General features: G+C 36.5%; 4 protein-coding genes across 4 annotated transcripts; 2 read left to right on the top strand and 2 right to left on the bottom strand.

Moving 5' to 3' along the window:
* The first annotated feature begins 1,355 nt into the window (after positions 1 to 1,355).
* On the top strand, positions 1,356 to 5,094 carry LOC126608486 (galactokinase-like). Its single transcript, XM_050276400.1, has 13 exons — positions 1,356 to 1,912; positions 2,011 to 2,195; positions 2,288 to 2,334; positions 2,492 to 2,583; positions 2,711 to 2,793; positions 2,874 to 2,942; positions 3,027 to 3,212; positions 3,394 to 3,528; positions 3,659 to 3,793; positions 3,899 to 3,969; positions 4,366 to 4,443; positions 4,576 to 4,717; positions 4,826 to 5,094. Exons 1-13 carry the CDS (start codon positions 1,741 to 1,743, stop codon positions 4,934 to 4,936), a joined length of 1,506 nt encoding a protein of 501 aa, XP_050132357.1. The 5' UTR covers positions 1,356 to 1,740; the 3' UTR covers positions 4,937 to 5,094.
* A 4,985-nt stretch (positions 5,095 to 10,079) lies between these two features.
* Positions 10,080 to 13,132, top strand: LOC126608849 (uncharacterized). The gene is made up of 4 exons (XM_050276860.1): positions 10,080 to 10,402; positions 10,799 to 11,682; positions 12,461 to 12,596; positions 12,768 to 13,132. The coding sequence occupies exons 2-4, from the start codon at positions 11,136 to 11,138 to the stop codon at positions 12,826 to 12,828; spliced, it is 744 nt and encodes a 247-aa protein (XP_050132817.1). The 5' UTR covers positions 10,080 to 10,402; positions 10,799 to 11,135; the 3' UTR covers positions 12,829 to 13,132.
* A 1,479-nt stretch (positions 13,133 to 14,611) lies between these two features.
* LOC126606374 (cell wall / vacuolar inhibitor of fructosidase 1-like) lies at positions 14,612 to 15,559 on the bottom strand. Its single transcript, XM_050273748.1, has one exon. The coding sequence runs from the start codon at positions 15,519 to 15,521 to the stop codon at positions 14,874 to 14,876; it is 648 nt and encodes a 215-aa protein (XP_050129705.1). The 5' UTR covers positions 15,522 to 15,559; the 3' UTR covers positions 14,612 to 14,873.
* Positions 15,560 to 17,452: 1,893 nt separating this feature from the next.
* Positions 17,453 to 18,073, bottom strand: LOC126606257 (cell wall / vacuolar inhibitor of fructosidase 1-like). The gene has a single exon (XM_050273614.1). The coding sequence runs from the start codon at positions 18,036 to 18,038 to the stop codon at positions 17,514 to 17,516; it is 525 nt and encodes a 174-aa protein (XP_050129571.1). The 5' UTR covers positions 18,039 to 18,073; the 3' UTR covers positions 17,453 to 17,513.
* Between the last annotated feature and the right edge of the window lie 2,226 nt (positions 18,074 to 20,299).

Below are 20,299 nucleotides of genomic sequence, written 5' to 3'. Positions count from 1 at the left end.
GACTTGGATTCTTAATTTTACTATTTCAGGACATGTTTGTTGGAGGAAGTGATACTTGTTTGACTACCATGATATGGTTGATGACATAGCTTGCGAAAAATCCACGCGTGATGAAGAAAGTCCAGGAAGAGGTAAGAAGGGTGGTGGGGAACAAGGGATTTGTAGATGAGAACGTTGACATCCCCCAAATGACCTACATGATATGTTGCATCAAAGAAACTATGAGAGTTCATCCTCCGGCGCCTCTTTTACTTTCTCGCGAAACAAGTACAGACGTGAAATTGGGAGGCTACAACATCCCTGCAAAAACGCAAGTGTTTGTGAGCGCATACTCAGTACAAAGGGACCCCCAAAGTCTGGGGCAACCCCGATGAGTTTTAGCCTGAAAGGTTCGAGGAGAAGTCCGTTGGTTTCGTAGGTCAGGAGTTTGAACTCATCCCGTTCGGTGCTGGGAGAAGGGTATGCCCTGGACTCGTCTTTGGGGTTGCTTCTGTTGAATATGTACTTTCCAACCTTCTGTATTGGTTTGATTGGAAATTGCCTGGTGGTGGTAAGGAATTGGCCGAGACCATGGACACCAATGAAGTTTACGGACTCACAGTCCACAAGAAAGCTCCTCTTAACCTTATCCCGGTCCTATACAACCCTTGATCCCTCCATCGAGATCTGTCATTCTTATATATGCTTTTTATTAATTTTGTTCGTTGTTTCTGTTGCACCTAAATTTGCATTAGCAATTTTGCACTTGACAATGTTGTAATCCTCCCATCAAATTTAGCTTCTAAAAATCAAATGAGTGTAAAAATAAATAGGAAAACTAATGAAAAGGGTTTGAAAACTTTGAGTTTTAATGATAATGACAAAATAAAGGGTAAAATGAATAGTACCAGGATTGACTTTTTAGTGTAAAAATGTGGTTTTTCGTTAAAGTGAACAGTACCGGGAGCTTTTCGTTAAAGTTCCCAAAATAAATCCACATATTGAATTGGGTTTATGGGGGTATATTTGGTATTAAATTTGGGTTTAAAGAGATGTTAATAGTTTAGTTAAAAATTAAATGGGTGCAAAGAATAAGTTGGGTGTAAAAATAGGTTAGATGGGTTTAAATAAAATTTCTCTATTATTTAATATGAGGATTGTTGTTGTTTTGCCCGCCAGTCCTCCGCGCCACCGCACCTCCCGTGCCTCGCCGCCCACTCCGTAAAAAGCATACCGGCAGCGGTTACACCTTACCCCACGTAATGTAACTGCAAAATAAAATAATAAAAATTCCTAAAATATATTCACAAAACGAGTAAACCAATCCGAAACGACAACGAGCACTCCTATATCTGAATCCAGAATTATCCAAATCCCACGTAACTACCCATCAAGGTTCCAGATTCTCGATATAAAACCACTTCGAAAGGTAACAAACGACGTGGTTACAATAAAACAGGTTTATCTAAATCTTAATCTTACCAGGATGTTTATCTGCTTCCTTAATTCTCGTCCCCATAAAAAAATCTTCTTCCTTAACTAGCGGGTTCTAAAACTCCGACTCCTCCGACTCCTCGCTCCTATATCTTCCCCTTCATCCTTAATCCGAATCCCAAACTGTCCTAAATTATTCTATAATTATTAATTATTCGATAATAATTGGATAACTTAAAGTTTTTGTTTGCTTGCGTCGCCGTCGCCGTCACGGGGGGCTTTGAGTTTTCTTCTAAGTGGTTGCAGAGCGTTCGGGTAATCAAGTAGATGGCACAAATGGCAAACCACGAAGAACTCCCCATCCCAATTCACGACACCCTCGACGCCGTCTACGGCGACTCCTCCCAACTCGACGAGGCCCGGCTCCGATTCCACCGGCTGAAGTCCAAGTTCCAGCAGGTTTTCGGTCACCCTCCCCAACTCTTCGCTCGCTCTCCAGGTGGGTCCCTCTTTCTCTCTCTCTCTCTCTCTCTCGGGGATTTTTCAGTTTTCGAGTTTGTGCACGTGTTTGAATTTGTGATCGGACGGTGGATTCAGGGAGAGTGAACTTGATCGGAGAGCACATAGACTACGAGGGCTACTCGGTGCTGCCGATGGCCATACGACAGGACACCATTGTCGCAATTCGGAAGTGCGACGACGGAGACACCGAGAAAGTTCTCAGAATCGCCAATTTCAACGACAAGTACCAAATTTGCACTTATCCCGCCGACCCGACCCAGGTACCAAATTGTTTGACATGATCATCCCCGTTGATATCGGTGTTCAATTTTAGTCAAAGCTTTTGACTTTTAACTTTTTCTGGTGGTTGAAGGAAATTGACTTGAAGAATCGCAGATGGGGGCACTATTTCATTTGTGGGTAAGACATAAAATCCATGCTTTGATCTGTATGTTTGGATAAATTTAGTTTTTTTCCTTTCTTTTTGTTTGATGATGAAAACATTTTGATGGTCAAACGTTAAAACTATCAGTTTCTGAATGTACGGCAGAAAGTGATGGTTTATGTTGTTGTTCAGGTACAAAGGTTTTTACGAATTTGCCAAATCGAAGGGAGAAAATGTTGGATCAGTTGGACTTGATGTTCTTATTGATGGAGCAGTTCCTACAGGTGCATTTCCCATCAATTAATGTTGTAAATTTTAAGGTTAATTAGATTGATAATATCTATATATAAGTACAGGGCAGCTAGTTTCTCATATGGTGGAGTAAAATTTGACATTTATTGTTTTGTATAGGCTCCGGACTATCGAGCTCTGCTGCATTAGTTTGTGCTTCTACGATTGCGATAATGGCTGCTTTTGATATGAATTTCCCCAAGGTATTTTAGTGGTCTGTGTGCCGGTGCTATACATATTGTATAGATAAGTTTCCAATGCTGACATTGTTTCTTGTGTGCAGAAAGTAGTTGCCCAACTTACATGTGATTGTGAGCGTCACATTGGCACACAATCTGGTGGAATGGATCAGGTCCGATAAATTTTTCATTCTTGATTAATTTAAATCTGTTATCTGTCACGTACTTGTTTGTCCTGATATTGGTTCAAATTGCAGGCAATCTCTGTGATGGCCAAGACTGGGTTTGCAGAACTAATTGATTTCAACCCTGTTCGTGCTACTGATGTGCAACTTCCGGCTGGTGGGACTTTTGTTGTGGCCAATTCTTTGGCAGTTTCTCAGAAAGCAGTAACTGCTGCCACAAATTACAATAACCGAGTTGTTGAATGTCGTCTGGCTGCTGTAAGTTTGATATATTTTGGTCTTCGACCCAAAACTTATGTTCCAAATCCTAAATTCTTTTATGAGCTATTAATACAGGGGGTAAATATCAACCTGGGTTTTCAGCTCACAAGAAGGGTGTACTAATTTTTTTTGTTGGAAATATTATGTACTCACATTGTGGACTTGGAAACTTTTTTAGATTGTGCTTGGGATAAAGTTGGGGATGAAACCGCAAGAGGCAATATCAAGTGTCAAAACTCTTTCCGACGTTGAAGGGTTGTGCATATCATTTGCTAGTACTTGTGGGGCAACAGATCCTGTCGTGGCTGTAAAGGTAGTTTTATTCATTGCCTGCCAAAATTTTGTCAATCGGTGCTTCGTGCATTTGATTATTTTCATTGTAGGTCTGTATTAATCGCTTCCCTATCTATATCAATTAAATAACAGTTTGTCTTTATCTACAGGAGAATTTAAAAGAAGAACCTTATACAGCTGGGGAAATAGAGGAAATCCTTAGGGAGAGTCTGCCTTCTATCTTGAAAGATTCCTCGTCTTCTTTGGATGTTTTGAACGTTGCAAAGAACTTCAAGTTATCTCAGGTACTTCTTTTGTTGTTAGCTATATCGAGTCATTGCTAAATTTGTCGATTCTTTTCTTAAAAACTGGGAATTTTGTTTTAATGTTGAAAAACTCTTGTTTACCAGAGAGCCTCCCATGTGTACTCTGAAGCCAAGCGGGTACATGCTTTCAAGGACACCGTCTCATCAACAGTAAGGTTTGTATATTGGTTGCGGAAGTGCCAATCTGTTGGTTACTAGAACTAGAAAGGGATAGCAATCCCCCTTCTATATCATACCCCTCTCAGGGTTTAAACTCGAGACCTACCGCCATTTAATAAGTAGGGAGAGATACCACGTGTTACTAGAGCCAGTGGTGTACTATCTTAGTTCATTTGAACTCTTTTCCCCCTACCCATGATGCAATAAATATGGCTTAAGATATAGAATGGAATTGGCATATCGGTACTAAACTTAACTCTATGTTCTCTTTAGTAAACATGGGAATTTTGTATGTGGTGGTAGCTTAGGGTGTGGTTAAGGTACGATATAGAACTTGTTAGTGCCGGGAACAAATATAAGGTTTTATTCTAACACTGGAACTGTCTTTGCAGTGATGAGGATAAGCTAAAGAAGCTTGGGGATCTTATGAATGATAGCCACTACAGCTGCAGTGTGTTATATGAGTGCAGGTACAAATTTATAATTTCGATCTCCCTTGAATTTACATGCACACTACTGATACACACTCGCAATAATAATTGATCACATCTTGTAAATTTTATCAATCTTATCTTTACCATCTTTCTTTTTCAATCAACTAGCTGTCCGGAGTTGGAAGAACTTGTAAATATTTGTCGGGAGAATGGTGCTCTTGGGGCAAGGCTTACGGGAGCTGGATGGGGCGGCTGTGCAGTTGCTTTGGTAAAAGATAGTATCGTCCCACAATTTATCCTCAACTTAAAGGTTTGCACATCTGCTAACATCCTTAATGGTACTTTCCTCCATTGTCGATTTTGTTTGTTTATTTTGTTGAACCTAAATCTCCTTTGGGGTTTTTTTTTTCCATATCAGGAACGCTTCTACCAGTCGCGAATTGACAGAGGCGTCATAAACAATAACGATCTCGGCCTATATGTTTTTGCTTCCAAGCCGTCGAGCGGCGCTGCTATCTTCAAGTTTTAGTCTATGTCAATTTGTGCAGTGCTTTTATATATCGGGTTGAACTGTAGTGTACTCTGTTTTTAGTAAAATTTCTGTCGATAAACCAACATGAATGTCTGCTTAAGTTGATAAATTTCCAATGGCAAAGGATCATAACAGTTGAACAGTTTGAATTTCAATTGTCGTTTCCAACTCCTTTTTTTTATGGGCAATCCGCCTTTGAATGGTTATGAATGTATCCAAGCTAATTGGACCCGAGATAAGAGGCCTAAGCCTCAGTATATTCAGGTGCCGCGGAGAGAATATGTATCGGCCGCACGTGAGTGTTAGTGTGAGGGTGGTGAGTGGTGACTGCTTTTTATCACGAAGCTAGCTCGATAGGTTAAGACTATAACATTTTAGTCAATATAACTGATCTATTTGTTTAGATTGATTGTGCAGTTTTAACATTAGAGAAATGCTAACAAGATTCTCTTAAAATAAGATTTTGTATGAATTTTTTGCCATTTTACAGTTTAACGTTAACTTTCCTATCATATAAAATATTTTTCAAACAATATGAGGTGACAAATATTCAACGAAAAATTGAGATAATCTCTTTAATATTTGTCCAGACATAATCTTACGTGGACCTTTTGACTCCTAAATATGGCTGAGGACGGATCTCTCCATCAAGATCACCGAATCAAGTGATCCGGGCCTTTGAAATTTAATCTAATGGCAAAAAATTATTATAGCTTTTAAGAGATCAAAACAGGTGGGCTGTTGGATGAAATTTCAAAGGCCTGGATCACTTGATCCAGTGGCCTTAGTGGAAGAGATCCGGAAAGGATCACTTTCCGAGGATTACAACTGTTGGTACCATATATTGGGCCTCGTCTTTAGGCCTCATCCCTAAGCCCATGACAAATGTAAAAGGGGAGGGAGCCCTTATTCTATAAAAGGAACTCTCCCTCACCCTCATTGAGAGGGCTCACCCTTCACTAAGATCCACAAGGTCTCACATACATCCCTCACAACAATAGAGGGCAATACCCTATCAGACAAACAGAGAGCAAAATGGCAAGGGCTACATCCACAGAGAGCTCCCTTGCCGATTTATTGTAATCCATACATACATACATACATAATCAACATCAGTGTGGACGTAGCCCAAACATTGGGGTGAACCACGATACATCTTTGTGTTCTTATGCGTTTGTGTGATTCACGGCCGGATTTACGTTGGTCCAAGATCCTTCGGATTTTGTGCATCAACAACAACCATTTTTCTTAACCTTTTCATATCATTAATCTCAAGTCTTAGAGCATCTCAAAAAGGAGATGTCAAAAGATAAATATTAAATGTTAATTTGATGGTTGATGTGGTAATGTTAGATTTTCTCTTTTTTCAACCGATATGTTTTTTTATTATAAATGATATTTGTAAGACCCATTAAAAAAAAAATCAATTAAAATAGATTTTCAAGATCTATAATTGGTACATTAATGAAACCCACCCAATAAAATAATTAAAAATTATTTGACATCACATTTTCTTATATGTCAAATTTGACAAATGAAAACTCATATGTCAATCCACATATCGGGTGAAGCTTGTTCTTACCTTCAAATTTGATTACATAACATTCCACTTAAAATTTGACATTTCATTTGGAGATGGTCTTAAGTTCCTAAGCTTTTCTTGTAAAAAAGCAAAACTTATCAACTACTACAACAATAGCACTCCGGCAAAAGCAGCTTATAGCTACAACAATAGCACTCCCGCAAAAGCAGCTTATACCAACTTCAACAAAAACCTGTCATCAACTACTACATATACAAGTTGTTCTGGTTTGGAACAAAGGTAGGTAGTGATGAGAAATTCGTATGCGTAATTAGTTGAGTACAACTACAAATAGGAGCATGAGCGGAGATGATCTCGAGACCCCTTCTCCCCTCCCAAGTTCCTCATTTCCACTTCTTCAATTCTCTCTTACATATCTCTCTCATCACGTGACTGGTCATATCACAAGAAAGATAAACTCATGATTGTGCACAAACATAAAATGTCAAACATATGTGTAAGCAAGTTATACTATCAACTTGATATATCATATATATCGTCTAGTCACGTGATAAAAAAATAAAAAATAAACTTATAATTAGATTCAAGTTATAATCAATGATACGAAAGATTTTATCATCATGTTTATATGATTGTGGGGATTCACCCGCCTAAACGATGCATGCACCATACATGAGGGAGCACAAAATCCATATGAATGTTTCATATCTTTTGCTAATGGGTCCTCTATGTTAAACGATGGGACATAAACTCAATTATCAACAGATCAACTTCACATAATTATTAAAAATTAAAAAAAAAAAAAAACTCCACGTATAAACAAAATGGGTGTCACCATTTTTAATTCACGTGGAGATAGTGGGCGTGGAGAGAGTTGGTGAGTGAGTGAGATGGTTGGCCAACCCCATAACCCATCCCTATCCCTCCTCCATTTTTATCTTCTTCTGTTCATCAAGTTTTGGTGACAGCACTACTCAGCAGGGATTCTTCTCTGAATCGTATGGATTGGAGGACTGCCAGAAATTGGGAGTACTCAGCAGGGATTCTTCTCTGAATCGTATGGATTGGAGGACTGCCAGAAATTGGGAGTCTCAATTCTCAAATCTCAATCCAGCCACATTATATATGGTTGTCTTTCTCTTTACAATGTCTTATCATCACTAGAAAATAAGTTATATGAGACAAAGATGGTAAAGTGACGGTGCTTAAATCAATCATATAAGAGCGCGTGTGAAAAACTTAAAACACATATTATCATGTTCATTGGTTCAAGAGACATTGATGATGCACGTTTTGAGGGTGTAGGTAAGTCAGTCTCAAATATGATTAGAACTTGAGCTCATTTTCAAATATTTGGACAATGACTATTGTTTTTGCCTTAAGGGGTTTTTTCATAGTTACCCATTCTAAAACTTCGTATGCATAACTTACGTTGTTAAGAACATTTTTTTCATGTCTATTTATTGTATTATGTTCGTCCTTTTTTTTTTGCTCATTGCAACTATCGTGAGTGTATAAGTATAACAAATAAATAATACTTAGTCATCTACAAAAATAAATAATTTTCATTCAGAAAGTGCGTATATTTTCTTAGTTGTAGACAACATTATTGACGTGGTATGTGAAACACCTTGTTGAATTAATCTTATAATTGAGATGGTTACTTTTCATACAAGGACCAAAGAATTTTTCGTTAAGATAGTCTCCCAACATTTGTTAGTTATTAGGGGAGGAGGATCAGTGAAGATCACCCGTACTAGAATGCATAAGTATAAATTGTTTTTTGACACGGTTGTAAAGCGTCATTAGCATTGAGATTTTACCATTAAAAAGGAGAGTTTGGTAAAAAAGAGATAAGATTAACGATGTCTTTTAGGTAAAGTTACATAACTGCATATAATCCTAAACTTAGCATTACAAGATTATTGGGATAATCAGACACACTCTAATACGTTTTGTCGTTAAAACGATTTCATAATGACTAATATGCATACAAGTAAACTTAATTGACTTTCTAACAAAAGAATATTCCACAAACATTGTATAGCATATACCCATTTCCATGATTTAAATGCTAATCAAATTATAAAATCAATAAAGATCATCACTTTGTTTCAAAATAAGAAGTGTGTTTATCATTAAGGGAAGAGATCGGGTCCGGATCTCTCCCATCAAAGGTCTAGGATGAAGTGATCTGGATCGTTGAAATTTGATCCAACGGCTACAAACAGGAGCTTCATAAAAGTTATAATAATTATAACTATTTGATCAAATTTCAACAGTCCATATCACTTGATCCTGGATTTTTGACGGGAGAGATCCGCACCGGATCTCTTCACTATCACCATGGAAGAAAATATCCAAAATATCGGCGATATTTTCGTTTTTTTGAGTTACCGATATTTTAATGAGTATCCAATGAGTTTTCGTCAAAATATCGCGATATTAGTCCAAAAATTCCTGAAAATTTTGAAAAATCTAAATTTTGAGCATAGAGGGGTTCGAACCCCTCCCACTTAACTCCTTAACGCCTTAACCACTATACCACTTATGTTGTTGTGATAATATGCTACAATATTTATATATATTCTTTTGTTTTGAATTCTTTTTACAAGAAACAAATTTGCACATTTTCCAAATTTTTTGTGGTATTATATTTTAAATTGTGTCAATTAATTACTTAGTCAATGGCATGTGGTTTTTAATTTTTCTATTTTTTATTTGGTCACTTACATGGTAGGGCTGGAAAAAATTCCGGAAAATCCCAAACCAAACCGAAAAAGTCTCAAACCCAAACCGAAAAATCCCAAACCAAAACCATCCTGAAGTTCGAGAATCCCATCTCGAAAAATACCGAAATTTTCGATATGGGATTGGTTTCCAAATCCCATTTGTTTGGTAATCCCGAAAAATACCGAAGTATTCAGTTTCCTATTGACTTTTGGGTTTTGGTTCTTGAAAACCATTGTCATGGTTGCTAACTACTCTTCAAAATACACTCACTCTACACATAGAGATGATGAAGATAGTGAAAATTTTGAACCTCATAGGAACTCTATGTGGTACTAAGTCACTCATGTATCTTACCATACAATGTATAAAGTGTAAAATATTGTACTAATTCATTATATATAAATGATTATGGTGTGTTTAGATTTCTTTCATTAATTTCTACATATTTTCTACACTCACAATGTTTGTCAGCTCGCTATATAATCAACTTGATAATGTTAAATCCATCATGCAATGCATTTCCTTCCAATTTTTTGTGATAAACTAATAGATAATTGACTAAATAAACATCCTGCAAAGTTTCAATAAAAATTTCCAAGTTTTTCTTACAATTTCCGTGGTTTCCATGTAATTTTTATCGATATCGATATTATCCCGATATTTCCATCGATATTTCCGTGTTTTCAGACTACCGATATTTCCGATATTACCGATATTTTCTTCCTTGACCATCACTAATCACAAAGGACAACCTTAATTGGCCCAAATATAAGCCAAATGGGATTTAAAAAAAAAAATAAAAAAAACCCCACAAGAGAGTCAAAGATTCAAAAAATGGCATGCAAGTGTCGGTGAAGCGGGCGAGGAAGAGGAAGAAGAAAAACATGAGATGCGCGTCGTTTGCGGTGGTGTTTAACCGACGAAGATATAGCACCACAATATTTAATCAGAAATCAAAATTTGATTTTATTATATAAAAGCCCTGCACTTTCTCGGTGATCCCCCTAAAACTCCTCGTGTCCGTTCCCTTCTTCCTCTCTCTCTCTCTCTCTCTCCTCCCCTCCCCCCCTCTCTCTTCTCACTCTGACTCTCTTTAATTAGCATTTGAAGCTTCCATATTTGACGCTATCTTCGCTGTAAGCTCTTTCTCCGCATCGGATCTGGGGCTTCTTCGCTTTCTTTTGAAGGTTTCTACTTTCTCTGTTCTCCTTTTTCTTTAGTTTTTGCATTTTTTTTCCATCATTTCTTAATTTTTTGAATTTTGGGTTTTCGAAAGCAATGTTAAATTTCATGGCGATGCATAATAAAGGGTGTCGATTGCTGTAGTTTTGATGGGTTTTGCTTTATCTTTCATTATGTAGTTTTGTTTGATCAGGTTTGGTTCATTTTAGCATTGCTTTTTAATCTTAAATTTGTACATTTAAGCAATTGTAAGCTGAGAGACGTATTCGGATTGAATAAAGTTGATTAATTTCTTGATTTTCGACAAGTATTGAATGCACATTGCATTTGGGTTTTTAGTATATTGTATTGTGTTTTGCTTGTATTGTTGTTAATGCTTTGAGGGTTTTGTTGATTGACAGGAAAGGGAGGAAAAAAGAGGGAGACACTGTTGTTTATTGGTTGATTATTCTTTGGGAAAGCGCCGAGCCGTGTCAAACAAGTAAAACTGCATTCAATTAAGCTGTATTCGATTTAATTGCAAGTTAATTTGGAAATTGTTGTTTGATGAAGCTAGATATATTTGTTATCAAGTTTCACCTGTGAATATAATATATATTGTGAAAGGCCATTCCTTCTAATGGGTTGACTCCAAGATTCAAAATTTGGTTGTTTCCATTTGGGAGGGGTGTAACGTGGCTTTGCGCATTTGGAGTCTGGGGAGGGAGTTAGCAATTAACTTGAGTTTGGTTGCTTGTGATGGATCAAAAGAGTCCAAGGGAAAAGGACTTTGAAGTTGATCTTGAAAATGGGGTGGTAGTTAGTGAAGAAGATTCAAGTGATAGCGGTGTTTCGAGTACTAAGAAGCAGGCAAAGACATTGATTGCTAAGGTTTGTGGCGGACTGTTGGATGGAACAGCTAAAGTTGAAGATACAATCGGTTTGTGTGGCAATGGGTCCAACTCCAGCGTGGTGTGCCCTGATAACTTGAAGGTGGCAACAAACAAGGTGCTGGAGGGGAATGAGTGCATAGATCATGTAGGGAAGTCACGGGTGAAGGACAAGCGGAAGAAGACAAGCAATAAAAAGCCTCCTAAACCTCCCAGACCTCCAAGAGGCCCATCATTGGATGCGGCTGACCAGAAGTTAATCAAGGAACTCTCTGAGATTGCCATGTGGAAACGTGCAAGGATTGAGCGGATGAAAGCCTTAAAGAAGATGAAAGCTTCTAAGGCATCGTCTTCCAATAGCAGCACATTTGCCATGCTGCTCACCATTCTCTTCTGTCTCGTGCTAATCTTACAAGGTAATATTTCTTTATTGAACTCGAGATCTGTGGTATTTGATAGTTCTTAACTTGTTTGTTGGTTGTTTTATGGTTTTAAACAGTTTCAAACTGTTAAGGTGAACTTGCGATGTGCATATCACTTTTGCTCTTTGTGATTGACAATTTGAACTTTTGTATCTCATCAATGCTTATTTTAACATTTCTGTTGGTTATTCCCAGAAAAATAATGGGTTTGTTTCTGCAATGCATGTTTTAGTTAAAAAGGTGATTCACAAAATAATTCGTATTTGTTTCTTATTACAATTGAAGATATTTATTAAACTATATTTACCTTCAATAAGCTTCTCAACATTTGTTGTTTTAGAGATCCCTAAAGCCCAAGACTTTTCCTTTAACTTTCTTATTTTTGTTATTCTATTATTTAGATTTGTTTCGATATTGTTAAATGAGATATGCCTTTGTTTTCTTGATAGGTGTAATACTAATTTCTTTGTTAGTGAGAACTGAGAAGTAGGAAACAAGAGACTATGCTTGTCTTGTTGTCAAATAAGGTTATTATATCGCAGATATTCGTAATCTCTTAACTACATATGGTCGACAACCATAGGGAGACTAAATAGTTACTTAATTCTCATTAGGCTTTTGAAACACTTGGATGGAAGTGGAAGGTTATTCTCTTATTTTAATTTTTTATATTGGACAATTTCTCGGTGCCTTTTTTTGTATTAAGGATTTATAAATATTTATTTTCCTACCCATTACTTGACATTCACATTCTATTGGCGTTTATATGCAGGAATTTCGTATAGAAGAAGCTCACCTGTAAACTTTGAGGGATCTCCAGTGTCTGCAGGAGGAGCAGAGGGCAATTTGATCTCAGTTCAGTACTATCCAAATCCATCATCAAACGAACCTGGTTCTGCGTCCCCCAAGTATGTTAAATTCATTTTATCTTCAGTAAAAAATGCTTCTTATTGTTTTTTGGTTTTTATGGCATCTTCATGTGTATGAATAAATATCGATATATACACTTTTCTAACTTGATGAACAATGTTGGTTTCACGGTCTGAAGTAAAATGTTCCACTTTGATTGCACCTTGCAGTATCGTAGAGCAGGTTGCTGGTTCGGATCCACAGGAGAAGCTGAAAAGATGGGCAGGGTGATATTACAATGTTGTTGCCTAGTCTATGTTGAGCAACAAATTCCACATGCCTTTGAATCCTCGTGCAAGCCATCGATGCTTGCACTTTTTTGTATGCATGATTACAGAAGCTGAATCTAGCTAGGTAATTGATACCCTGTATGTACAGAGAGAGAGAGAGAGAGAGAAGAGAGAGAGAGAGAGAGAGAGGTTACAGTACAATTTTGTGTTTTGTAGGTGATGCATACTGATAAAGTTGCCTTCTTTGCAACTGGTTTGGCCTCTAATAAAGTTGTGGCAATTATCCGACTAGAAAGTCACTTAAATCTGACTCTTTTTCATTTCAAATGCTGCATTATTTTGGCCGGAATTTGAAGTGATACTTTATTCGCATTGTTACCGTTCTGCAGGCATCGGATCCAAACAGCATTTTCCATCTATGAATTTGGGGTTTTAGGATGTTTGGTTTGTCTCCAAAGATGCAAACGTTTCCTCTATGAATGGAATGCCATGAATGTAGTATGGATATGTCAATTTTGGTTCTTTGAGGTATGCTTTGGTAATGTGTGGATTAGGCGAGTTAGTCAGGCTAGCGTGCCTCTTTTTGCACCAAAATACGAATCTCTTCATTGTCCGGTATGTAATTTGTACACATTTTGGCTACAAAACAGTTTTAGTAAGGGAAAGATTGTGGAAACTTGGCAATAGAAAACCCCATTTAACTGGAACGGCTTGCATAAACCCTAACTGTGGAATTCCGACCAATAATACAATGTTACGTGTCAGTTATTATTCTGGCGTATGTTGCGTTTCTTAGGGTGCATGCAGCATGCTAAGGTTCCCCATTGAACTTTTTATTTTCTTTTTGTTGATGTGCTTTTGGCCAGGGTGTGCTTTTAACATGCTTTGAGGCATTGGTGCCACATATAACATGTGATTTCACAGGGTGTTCGCTTCTTCTAGTAGTCAAGCGGCTCTCAGTATAATTGCTCCGTGAGTTTCCGGCAAATAATTGTACATAGGTAGGAAGGGTCCCAATTCATCACAAGTTACCATTTGCCTTCACATGTATACAGTAACCAAATCTTTTAATCTGGAAATCTTTGAGATGATACAACATGTATAAATGCAAATCACAAATAATTCTCAAGGATATGGCAAATCTTGATCCAGTTAAGCAGAAAATTAGGCTATAGTCTGCAAGAGCGTTTACTCTTCCACTCGATGTTCAAATTCTCGACCTTGCAACATCGACCATGTTCATGGATTAATGAAAGTGTGAAAAAGCTTTATTTTCCTTTACCATTTTATGTGTCTCTTCCTTTCTGCGTATGGCATTTCCTCTACCGTTCTAATTTGAAACTGTATTTTCAATCGTATGGATAAACAAAAAACTTGATCTATAATTTGAGTTCATATGTTCTTGGGCCTTCATCCTCAGACACCTCATTACAATGAAGATGTGACATACAAGGCATTTCACCTTTCTTCGTTCATGCCACGTACGATCTAGCACCTAATAGCCTGTCATGTCCTCGCACCCGACATGACCACATAGGGTCACTACGGAAACTTGACTCGGCCCAATCCAGTTTAGAATTTACGAGAATAACTTACATAAAATGGATTTACAGTCATAAGACGTTTTGATTCAACAACACATTATCACGTAGAGAAAAACAATGCATCATTGAATAAAAAATATCACGTAACTATAAGTCCGTTTCATATAAGATCTTCTTCAAACCTACCCTTCAAAACAGTTGAAAAAAAGTTTGCATCTCATCTTATCCCACAAAGGAACATGAAGAGAATATAACTCTGATTTCAGTGGCTGAATCAGCAGGTACAAGTACAAACAAAAACTGCAAAAGAAAAGCAACATCACACAAATACTCACTAACTATAATATTAGGAAAGTGATTTCTGCACACTCGTTTTTATTTTTTATCTTTGAATTGAGCAAATTAAAGAAAAATTGACATAGATAAAACCAAAGCATGTAGAAGGAGAAAAAGAACGTGTGGTTATCATTTATCATTTTCCTAATAATAAGATAGGGAAAAATCAACCCTTTAATAAATTGAGAATGGCAACAGCCACACCAGAAAGATCATCCACAAGAGCATTCCTATCAGTGAGAGGAGACTTCACTCCTCCTCCAAAACCCTTCTCGCATGCCTCAGCCTCCTTTGCAGCATCAGAAATCCCGTACTTTGCAAACCCAAAGTGCCCATTTCCCATTGCTTCAATTGCCTGCGGCAGGCTAAACTTCACAACTGGGATGTACAACTCAGCACAGTTTGCCAATGCTTTCTGCAAATCTGCCTCCGGGGACTGCTTCAGCAGGCCGTGGATGTAATCCAGTGTGTCACTTTCATTTGCCAGTAGAGCATCGGATACTATCCGGGCCAATCCCGGCACGTCGGCGTTTGAGCTGTCGGGGTTTGATTGGAGGGTTGAGAGGCAGAGATCATAGTGGGGTGTTTTTTTGCATGTTGTTTGTATCAGATCATTGCCTTCATCTGATGGAAGAAAAAATGATTGGGTTGTTGGGGGTGCAATGAGTAAAACAATGAGTAGAAAAGGAAGGGTTGAGAATCTTGAGATTGAGCTACTCATCTTCTGAGATGGGAACAGAAAAATGGAAACTTTGTTGGGATTGTTTGTTCTGATTCTGTTGGCAGTCAACTTATACTCATGTTTCAATTTCATCAATTGGCAGATTGATTGATTGCCACTTGTAGGCGCTTTTTGTAATCATGTGCCTATGAGTTCCAATTGCGTCTACATTTGTGTTGGTTCACATGTCTAGTATTTTGGTGTCATTCCGGCATTGCCATCTATTTTCAAGAAAAACTTACCTACGCCTAAGATGCTATTGAGACGGTTCGAAAAGTCAATCACAAATTGGCACTTTTTTATATAATTTTTTTCACACGACAGTACGCGATTGGCTTGAAATACTGTTACCATTGAGCAGGAAGTTATTCTCCTTCTTTGGTGCTCAAGTATAAGTAATGAGAAAATTGGAGGAATATATATGATTCAGTTATTAGCACCATTTTTAATTTCCTCAAGTTTTGGCCTCAATGGAAAGAAATAGTAATAAGGAGAAATTAGGTTCTCATCCTTCCTTTTGCTACTCCATTGATTAAAATTCTATTCATTTTCAATTTTTGATCAAGGTCCTTGGGTATTAATAACATCATTAATTATTTCAATAATAAAATATTTTTTTATTTTCTAAATATATTCATTTAATGTTAAAAATGTTACAATTAGTATATTTATATTTATGACTAAATTTTTTTATCATATATTTTTAGTTTTAGTTTGTACCCATTTTTAATTTGTAATTCTTTTTTAATTTGTACCAATTTTCTTTTCAGTTTTAATTTGTACCCATATATTAATTTCTTTTTGTGCCCATATTTTTTACAGTTTATTTCTATTTGTACCCATATTTTTTTTATTTGTACTTTTTATTTTGCTAAATGTACCCATGCTAATTATATGTACCAATTTATGTAAAACTTTTTAATCTTAAAATGTACTCATTCTTAAATATACCAATTTGTTATATGTAAAATGTACCTTTTTTATATAAAATCTAATCAATTTTTTTCTAATCCATTTTTAAACTTATATGGGTACATTAATTCTTTATTCTTTGATTTTAAAATGTATCCATGTCAAGTTTAATCGAAGAAATTTACTAATGTTATTAAGCCTAATATCTTCATTTTTTTCTTCTTCTTTTTTTGTGATTTTGAAGAATGTACCCATGTTTTGATACAATAATATTTTTGGTTAATTTTGATGAATGTACCCATGTTGATATATATATATACACACACACACAATAATATATTTATATTTTAATATTTTTAATCCCACAAATTATGGTTTTTTATTTAAAAACTCATTTATATAAACAACTAAAAATTTTAATTTTTAATTTAAAAAATATAGTAACTACATAGAAATAAATTATTGCATTAATTTTAGGGACCTCGATCAAAAATTAAAAACCAACAAGGTTTCAATCAAAGAATATTCATAGCTAAGGACCGCATCCAAAGTCTCCCTAGTAATAATAAGGAACAAAGCTAAACAACAAGCAGAAAAATATATTGATAACATGTCGATTTGTTTAATAATATCAAATAAATAATCAATAGCATATGGAAAATTTCTTTGATAACCAACTGATGTTTGTTCCATATATAGTTGGACTAGTTCAAGTAATGCAACATAATCCGTTCTTTAATAAACTCTATTCATCAGTATCATATATTTCTCCAGTTCAAAAGCATGTTCTAAGTTCTAACTAATGTATTTTTCATGTGTTAGGCACAACAAAACCACAAGGGAGTTGAGAGCATCCCACATCGAAGGATGGAAGTTTGGCATAAGTCATAAGACCCTCAACTATGTTGGGGCATTCAACTCGTTGCCACTTGAATTTTAGTTGGATGCTCACATTCTAACAATAACGTTGATTTGCAAGTCCAAGGAATGCAATTTTGGTTATCAAATTAATATGTAATGATTCGAGTGTAGTAAGTTATTAACATGTTCATATAAAGTTAATGATAATGATGTGCTAGCTAGATCACACAAAAGGTTTTAGATACTGTAATGATTTATTGAGTTAATTACCAAGGTACCATAGATGAACACAAAACAAAATCAAGGAACAAACTATTCTAAAGTTTTGGCAATTGCAGCAGCCACAGCGGCAACATCATGAACAGATTTGTTTTTATCCGTCAGAGGAGAGCTCCCCGAAAAACCATTTTCGCACGAAACAGCCTCGCCGGCAGCGTCATTCATGCCTTGCTCCGCAAACTTAGGGTTACCCAAACTAAAACCCTGACTGGCTTCCGGCACATCAGCTGTTATAACTGTGTTGTACACTTCGGCACAAGAGCTCAATGATTTGTCACCAGGCCTCTGCTTAAGAAGGTCATTAATTTGGTTCAATGTGTCCGTTGCCTTACCCTTAACTACATCAACCATTATGATGCCTAAGCCTTTGACGTCTGCACTGGAGCTTCGAGGGTCTGATCGAAGAGAAGAGACGCAAAGGTTGTGATCCGGTGTTTTTTGGCATGTTTGGTCAATAAGAGTGGCGTCATTTGGCACGTAAACCGGCCTGCATTGGCTTACCGGAAGAAGGGAAATTTGTATGAGAAAAGTGAGTGCTAGAGGGATTAAATTCTTCATGTTTCCAAGCAAGAAAAAAGGGTTTAGAAAATTTTGGTAGATGCTTGATTTGGAGATGATATATGGAGAAACAGATTAATTAGTACAGCATTTGGTAAGATGTGAGTCTCTTTATATAGTAGTATGAAACTTTGTTGTCTGGATGGTGAAAAATCTGGTTTGATTAACTTTCTTAATGAGAAAATCCGACATGATTCTTACCATGCCTTGTGAGATGCTTCCTATGTGTGTCGTCTTTAAGATGCTCACAAAATCTACTGCTATTCGCAAAGGCTAGCATATCAGCACAAATCAATTAGTGGACAAAGGTAACCAGCAGCTTAAATGTGTTGTATTGTTTTTTTTATAGGATCAATAAATGCTCTGATTCATTTTTTAAGTTGGTGATTTTCTTTTCAAATAGTTTATTCTTTATAGGAAAAATATTTAATTGCAATTTAATCGAAAATTTATTTCCATACTAAGGTTAGGTTTCAAAAAATTAGAACCAAATTTAAATTTATTTTTCCCTTTTAGAAGACAAGAAACTTGATTATTATCTAATTTACTTTATTGCAACAGAAAATTAATAGATCAAAACAATGTCCTGGCAATTCCTGCTGTCGCAGCTACAAGATCAAGGATGGCTTTGTTCATATCTAACAAAGGAGAACCGCCACCGCCGCCGGTAAAACCATTTTCACAAGCATCTGCTTGACGCCAACAACATTTATGACTTGCCTGCTATGTCATAGTCACCTTTAACAAAAGCTTGATTGGCTACTAGGATATCAGTTCCTAAAACTGCATTGTAGATTCTGTTGCAAGACCTTAAGGCTTCAGCTCCCGGGCTCTTCATAAGCAGCTCGTTGATTAGGTTTAGGGTTTCAGTTACCCTAGCCTTAACTACATCAACCATTATGATGCCTAAGCCTTTGACATCTGCGTCGGCTCTTCGAGGGTCTGATTGAAGAGAAGAGACGCAGAGATCGTAATTTGGTGTTTGTTGGCATGTTTGGTCGATCAGATTGGCATCATCCCTTGGGAAGAAAACCGATCGACAATGGCTTGTTGGAAGAAAGACAACTAGACAAACAATTTGAATGAGAAATATGAGTGTTGGAGAGGTTGAACTCTTCATCTTTTCAGGATAAATGGTTTCAGAAGTTAAATGGTGGTTAGGACTAATTTGGTACTGATGTACTTTTATAAAAAGTGGGTATAAAAAAAACTGAGCTCAAAAATGTGTTTGGTAAACAATTAAAAACAGCTTATTTTTACAGTTTTGGGTGAAAAAAGCTGAAAACGTGAAGCAATAAAAATGAGCTTATTCTCATAGCACAGCATAAGCAGTTTTTTTTCAAAGCATAGTAATACCAAACCAGCATTTAGACATTAAGTTTTGGGTGTGACTGTCACTTTATACAAAGAGTGAATCCAACCGGATTTTGTACAGAAAGATTTCCCATTTTTGGGAAATTAATTAAGATGATTAGAAATCAAATCTCAACTGTTAAATTGATAAAAACTAAATATCGACAATGTATCAATTAGATATTTATGTATAACGATAAAAGATTGATGACATAGTGATCAGATATCCATGAAGTACTGGAAAACTAATAATTTCAGTAATTGAGATTTGGAATATGATCATTTTGGCTAATTTCCCAAGTTGTTTTTTGGTAAAATGTCCACTACTTAGAATTATGGCTATAGGACACCGATATTTGCACACCATTTGTAATTGGTGACCATAGACATAAAGCATGCACTCTTAGTATTTTTTTTGGTGTCTTTATAGTTGGATGCCGCTGATATTGGTGGCCTTCAAAATTGAGACACCAACTATTGGTGTCTGTTAAATAACTTTATTTCTTAAAAATACTTTTCTTCTGCATTTTAATTTTATTATTTATTTTTTAAGCATCGAAGTGGTGTTGGTTATTATTATTATTTTTTTTTTTTTGAAAGTTGCGATATATATTGCAAGGGGAGAAGAAAACCTATAGATGCAAGTGAAAAACAAAAGGGAGACAAAGGCCAAAACCTATAGAAGGACAGAGCCTTCGACCCTAATAGCATCTCTCGGCCAGTATTACATTAGTGATGAAGTCGGGCGGTTCCTCGAACTAGGAGCACTCGCAGGATACGGACATGACGTAGTGAGCAAGACGGTGAGCGGCCTTGTTTAGTTGGCGATAGGCGTGGCAGCGGAAGCTCCACTTGCAGGATGTTGGTTATTTTCTTCTCAAACCTTGCCCTCTCAATTCCTCAACATA

This window comes from Malus sylvestris, chromosome 16, assembly GCF_916048215.2.
Source record: "Malus sylvestris chromosome 16, drMalSylv7.2, whole genome shotgun sequence".
In the NCBI taxonomy this organism is placed as follows: domain Eukaryota; kingdom Viridiplantae; phylum Streptophyta; class Magnoliopsida; order Rosales; family Rosaceae; genus Malus; species Malus sylvestris.
Note: the sequence above shows the minus strand (reverse complement) of the source record. Positions and strands in the feature narration are given on the sequence as shown.

Excerpts from the sequence above, each read along its gene's own strand:
- LOC126608486 (XM_050276400.1), top strand. The coding sequence starts at position 1,741 with ATGGCACAAATGGCAAACCACGAAGAACTCCCCATCCCAATTCACGAC. Across the intron at positions 2,584-2,710 it reads TGATGGAGCAGTTCCTACAG|GCTCCGGACTATCGAGCTCT; the intron begins GTGCATTTCCCA and ends TGTTTTGTATAG. Across the intron at positions 4,718-4,825 it reads AATTTATCCTCAACTTAAAG|GAACGCTTCTACCAGTCGCG; the intron begins GTTTGCACATCT and ends TTTCCATATCAG.
- LOC126608849 (XM_050276860.1), top strand. The coding sequence starts at position 11,136 with ATGGATCAAAAGAGTCCAAGGGAAAAGGACTTTGAAGTTGATCTTGAA. Across the intron at positions 11,683-12,460 it reads TCTCGTGCTAATCTTACAAG|GAATTTCGTATAGAAGAAGC; the intron begins GTAATATTTCTT and ends GTTTATATGCAG. Across the intron at positions 12,597-12,767 it reads CCTGGTTCTGCGTCCCCCAA|TATCGTAGAGCAGGTTGCTG; the intron begins GTATGTTAAATT and ends TGCACCTTGCAG.
- LOC126606374 (XM_050273748.1), bottom strand. The coding sequence starts at position 15,521 with ATGAAATTGAAACATGAGTATAAGTTGACTGCCAACAGAATCAGAACA.
- LOC126606257 (XM_050273614.1), bottom strand. The coding sequence starts at position 18,038 with ATGAAGAATTTAATCCCTCTAGCACTCACTTTTCTCATACAAATTTCC.